The 5,630-nt window shown below is 30.5% G+C and overlaps 1 protein-coding gene across 5 annotated transcripts; it reads right to left on the minus strand.

Moving 5' to 3' along the window:
- Positions 1 to 98: 98 nt before the first annotated feature.
- LOC114874156 (ubiquitin carboxyl-terminal hydrolase 16) lies at positions 99 to 5,533 on the minus strand. 5 transcript variants are annotated; one of them, XM_029183156.2, is made up of 14 exons: positions 5,146 to 5,533; positions 4,894 to 5,056; positions 4,549 to 4,673; positions 4,224 to 4,466; positions 3,980 to 4,147; positions 3,690 to 3,911; positions 3,353 to 3,615; positions 3,043 to 3,257; positions 2,896 to 2,962; positions 2,486 to 2,821; positions 2,175 to 2,412; positions 1,838 to 2,104; positions 1,537 to 1,718; positions 99 to 1,324 (listed from the first exon to the last, which is right to left on the minus strand). In XM_029183156.2, exons 2-14 carry the CDS (start codon positions 4,979 to 4,981, stop codon positions 1,252 to 1,254), a joined length of 2,487 nt encoding a protein of 828 aa, XP_029038989.2. In that variant the 5' UTR covers positions 4,982 to 5,056; positions 5,146 to 5,533; the 3' UTR covers positions 99 to 1,251. The 5 variants fall into 5 exon arrangements, with proteins under 5 accessions (XP_029038989.2, XP_029038990.2, XP_029038993.2 ...); XM_029183157.2 differs by having other exon boundaries at positions 4,894 to 5,035; positions 5,134 to 5,533; XM_029183160.2 differs by having other exon boundaries at positions 3,043 to 3,254; positions 5,134 to 5,533.
- Positions 5,534 to 5,630: the final 97 nt, after the last annotated feature.

Raw genomic sequence — 5,630 nt, forward strand, 5'->3', positions numbered from 1 at the left:
TTATGAAAACTATTCATTTAAACCTGTATGTTTTTATGTATGAGAATGACACCACCATCTATTTGATGGAAAAAGTGTGCAATACTTAATAACAATCATAGTTTATAGTCATTTATTATTATAAATGCAGGTGGAACACATAAATACAATGACCTTAACAATTGAAATTAAGTTGAAGAATTAATGGATCATAATAACATAACTTTCGATAGTATTTTCATTTTAAAACTTTTAATTGTTATAAAATATTAGCTATCTAAAACTTCAGTTACATTGCTGTAAAAGAAAATGATGTAATTATACTATTATATACCAATCAATTGTATGATGAGTAGAAGAGATATAACGACAATTGTAAAATAAAATATTCTAACTTTGGTTTTGCTATAAATTGAATGCTATGAGGGAATATCTAAGTTTTAAAAATGGTTAAAATAAAAAAAAAAATGTTTCTTAAATAAATTCCTCTTAAAAAAGAAAAAGAAAAAATTAAAATTGTGGAAACTTTTGTTTCAATCAATAGCAATAGTTAAATTTCACTTTTATTCATTCATATGGCTTTACAATTGTCCTTATTCCTTTTGTTAACCATATCTTAGTAATGATTGCTGTTTTATCACTTTATGTTCGTATTTAAACTCTATTTTTTTTTTAAACGTTGTAATATATTTATAAACAATTTTTGGAAGTGTAGTACATGAACTTTTATACTTATTATTAGTTAGTATAATTTCAAAAAATTCTTGATAAAAATATTTACCTTCACTTATAGATTTTAAATGCAATGTTTATTATCTATTATTTAAAATGTTTCATTTAACTAGTGCAACAAATTTTTATAACTTTGACGAAGTGTAAGTATCAAAGTATAAACAGCATTCATTATCAGAAGTTCACACAAGTATTTTATAGTGGCATTTTAAATATTGATCATAATATTGATCGTAATATAGATTAAAATAACACTTAGAAAATGCTATACAATATTCAGTTGACAATTTTAAATATAATGAAAAATAATTTTAATAAAAGGTTCTGATCGGTACCATTAAAAAAACTATACATCCCACAGTTACAATGTTCGCTGTTAAAGTCCATAGCTTCAGAAGTAAATCTCTTCGTATATTGTTCTTGATCAGTTCAAACAATTGAAGTTCATAGAATTTAAAAATCTCTTTCACTATTTGTATTTTACTGTTGTAAAATTCAAGTTCCTCGTGCTTTACTTTAGCGGCTGCTAATAAATAATGTTCAAAAAATTCTCTCGTAGAAGAGAAGGTAAGCTTGGCTTTGCAGTACAGTTTTTTCATCGACTTCTGATACTCTAAAAAAATAAAATTAAATCGTGTATAAAATAGAAAAAAAATTAACATAAATTATTTTCAATGATATCTATCATCACCCGATAATGAGTTAGTTTATTTAGTTTAATTTAAAACTAAATTTCAAGACAATATTTCTCAGTATTCACTGTACGTATTTCAATTATTGTTTAAGCTTATTATTACATATAACAAGGAAAAATAAAATATGTACCTAGAATCTGAAATAAGATACCACTTTCCAGGTGGCGGTTTCACTGCAGATGAAAGAGTTGCAGTTGCTTCTTCAGTTTCAGAATCAGAACTCGAAGAACATGAATTCTCTTGCGTGTCTTGGGGATCCTTTGGCGGTAAAAATGACCATCGAGGATCGTCTGGTTTTAATGGTAATCGACTCTAGAAAAAAAAGTGTAAGATCTTTTTTTTAAATAATTCAATTTCTACCTATACTAAATTCTTTAGATTTTTAGTTAATTAAATACAACTACTCCCATTGAATAGTACAGATTCGTTACCTTCACATAAGCAACATAATGTCCACCACGAATAGTTCCACTATGCTCAACAACTCCATACAGTGCATAAACCCTAGGTTTCTTATGATTCTTACAAATAGGTGCTAGATCAAGTAACGTAGGAAACGAAACGTGTCTTGAAACTTTTCGGAACTCGGTTCGTTGTGCTTGAAAACGTTTCAGATGAAAAATCAAAACCGCAGGTACTCGAGAGATCAGGTATTGTTTTGTACTTGGAGTACATACCATCTTACAATTTTCTTTTACCTATAATCACAAACGAACGTGAATGTAAAGAACAAATTAGAAATATTTCGGGCTTGTAAGGTTGATATACCTTTTTTTCTCTGGCAGTACAAGCCTCACAACCAACTTTATTGCTACCACTCATCAACTCTAATGCCGTAAATTGATTTAAGCATGACTGTATTGAATATTCTCCTTCCTTAGTTGGATATCTAGTAGGTGATTGCTGAAGATTGCAACTGATACCTATTTTTGAAATTTCAGATGTAATACCATTGATTCCATTACTAACTTCGTTTGAATATTCTTCCGTTTTCCTCCTTGCTTTCCTATTATTAAAATGAAATTTAAACATTGAGACTTTAAATTCATTAACATGAATATTAATAAACGATTAGATACCAGTCATCCCAAATAGCTTCTTCTTCTTCCTCTTGTTCATTAGGGCCAACAGGTTCGATCAGATTAAGTCTGGACAATGGTCTCTTAATGTTTTCTAAATTTTCCCCATTTGTAACACCAGAAACAGGACTATTTGGACTTTCTTTAGATGTAACTGAACTAAGACTAATTGTTGGAACCGTCGGACTCGTTAAATCTGAATTCATAACTAAAGATGTAGCAAAAGACGATCCAGTTTGGATTCCACTTTCGTTTTCTACACTCTCCGAACTATCCAATTCGTCCAAAGGTTTTCCTTGTGGCGAATTCGTTACACATGTATTCATTGAACCTGGGCTATATAAATACACAAGTTACTTATTAAACAAATTCATATAACGAAACGAGTAATTAATTTTATAATAACTTACCCGGGTAACATTTTTGTACTAAAGTGATCTGCTTCTACGTTATCTTCTACATCTGCATCACCCTTTTCTATAAAAATATGATTTTGTTTACCAAAGTATGCTTTATCAAATTAAATTGATACTTCATAAAAATAAAGTATGAAATACCTGATTCACGTATACTGCCATTGTTCTCTTCAGCAATATTATTCTTATCAGATATAAAATTATCGTCATTGTCATGATTCCGATTTTCTTGTTTTCTATTTTTCCGATTTTTTCGAACAGGCTTCTTCTCCTTTTTTAGTTGATATTTTGAAGGTGTATGTGAAATATTATTTCCCATAACGTTGAAAGTATCGTCAAAACCACTGTTCTTCCTTCTTAAATAAATGTTAGTAGAAAAAAATTATTTATTTATAATTACAGAAATAAGTACAACCTAATACTTTTTAACTGTTTAAAGAATAAATCTTACTTCAAAACTGGTGGTTGCGGTTTGTCAGCCATAACCGGTATACTTAGATCTAGAAAAGGTTCCATACTTTGAGATGTATGATGGCAGTCAAGACACTCTAACGTCGAAACTAAAACTCCACGAAAAACAAGTTCCGGGCCAAGTAATCTCGCGCTAGCCTGATTTCCATAAAATTTTACCCGAGATTTGAGGCTATTTTCTACTTCTTGTGGATTAGTTTTTCCATTCAAACCAACTTCTTTTAAAATTATACTTTGATATCTCTGAAAAAAGCAAAATCACTTCATTTTAATAGTATAATGATTTTCATTAGCATAGTGACATAAATCAATCTTACCCTAAGATCCTCATTTCGAACTAGTTCTAAAAGATGTCTAAGAAGTTCGTGTGAATCGTGTTGTCCACCGTCCATACACTGCATAGTTTTCTTCTTAAACGAATTTAATATCTCGGACGGACGATAGGCTCGACGTCCGTCAGAATTTTGCATTTCTATAAGTGTCTTACATAAAATTGAAGTGAAACTGCCCCAGCCTTCTAAAGTGCCTTCTATCGGAGGCTGAAAGATATATCCTTTTAATCACGCAGTATTTTATCATAATTTTAAAGATATAAACAATGACTCACCAGTTCAACTTCTTCTGAGCTATTGGCAGGTTTGTGCTTTCCTCCTGGCAAAACGAATTTTTGTCCGGGAAGACGTAAATCCTCTAGGACCTTCACTAAGAAAGGTGTTTGTGCTAAACATTGTAAAACTGCATTGAAAAAACAAGTGTTTCCCAAATTCATTAAGCCCTGTAAGGAAAAAATAATAATTTGTATTATGCTAGAAGTACAAATGCATTGTGAATGCGTTACAAAATGTACATACCCCTACTTTAGGAAGATTGTATAAAATTTGTTTTTGCTCTTTCTTATCTACATTGGCAGTCTCGTTTTGAATTTCTACTGCACATTCAAAACACCAAAAGCTTGAACCAAACCCAGCTATGGAATGACACGAGTCACAATGCAGCTTTTTATCATGTTCTAAAGCATGTTCAGACTCTTTCTTTCCACAACCTTGATGAGCGCATTCCAAGCAAATTAATATCCTAGAGCTCATTGCACATTCCTAGAGTTACAAATATTTACACCTCAAAAATGTTCTTTCTCATTATATTAAAATGTACTTTATTTCTATTTAACATTAATACCTCTTCCTTAGGTTGTTTAGAATCACTTGTACATTCTTCACAACCTGTTGTACATTTTATATTCATCCCACATTTCTTAATTTCATTAAAATTAACTGCTTTCCCAATGGATAAACAGTTGCAATCTATAAAAGAAGCAATGTTAAACTTTATAAAACGTGTAAAATGATCTTAAGCTTGATTCTTTATCTTAGGTTTTATATAATAATTTTTCATTTACAAATAAATTTACTTCTATCTCATTACTAGTAACTTAAATAACTTAAAAGATAAAGTGCTTGATTCTAATTTTAAAGAAAAACGAAATAAAAGTAAGATTTTGATATACTTTTTTGAAATTCTAACCTGTAATACGGAGTACATCACATGAATGAATCGAACCATCGCTCAGTTCTCCATTCGAATCTGAATGTCGATTCCATTTCTTACTCATTTCGACTTATTTTCAAATTGCATGGAATTTAATTGCTACGCTTCTTTGTCCTCGCTACGTAAATTTAATAGTTTACTAAACAGAAAACAGGCGGAAATTTGGTTATAACCGTTCGAAAAAATGATCGTGCTAACCAAAATCAGACTACTAACGGATAATATTACGTTTCATTGGCTTTTATATTTTGATGCATCGAGGGAAGAAATATTCTTACGAGCTAATCACTACTTATTTATAATGAACTAAGAAAAATGTTACGTCAAAAAATTACTGTCAGAACTGATATTGCTTTATGAGTTGTTATACCGTGCTCGCAGTCACACATTTAGGAACTATAGAACTAAAATGGTGAATAACAGGCTTGACAACTATAGTAAAATTAAATACTATAAATTTAACTTCAGGGGACCGTGTAAGGGAAGAAGCATCCCATTGCGCGCCTTATCTGTCTATGTTCTTTTAGGGATGAGAAGAGGAGGTTCTATGATAGGCTTTCCCTCAGTTTTCCCAAGGTTTTTCTAAGACACAAATCAAATGGTAAAAGATTTCTCTTTATCCTTCCCCTTAATCAAGAGATACCTACATTGCATCTAACAAAAAGAGAAATCTCCCATCATTTGCCTTTGATTTTAGATACATACAAAATAAA

The sequence above is a fragment of the Osmia bicornis genome, chromosome 2 (genome assembly GCF_907164935.1).
Source record: "Osmia bicornis bicornis chromosome 2, iOsmBic2.1, whole genome shotgun sequence".
In the NCBI taxonomy this organism is placed as follows: Eukaryota; Metazoa; Arthropoda; class Insecta; order Hymenoptera; family Megachilidae; genus Osmia; species Osmia bicornis.

Excerpts from the sequence above, each read along its gene's own strand:
- LOC114874156 (XM_029183156.2), bottom strand. The coding sequence starts at position 4,981 with ATGAGTAAGAAATGGAATCGACATTCAGATTCGAATGGAGAACTGAGC. Across the intron at positions 4,674-4,893 it reads TGATGTACTCCGTATTACAG|ATTGCAACTGTTTATCCATT; the intron begins GTTAGAATTTCA and ends CTTCTTTTATAG. Across the intron at positions 4,467-4,548 it reads CTAAACAACCTAAGGAAGAG|GAATGTGCAATGAGCTCTAG; the intron begins GTATTAATGTTA and ends TTGTAACTCTAG.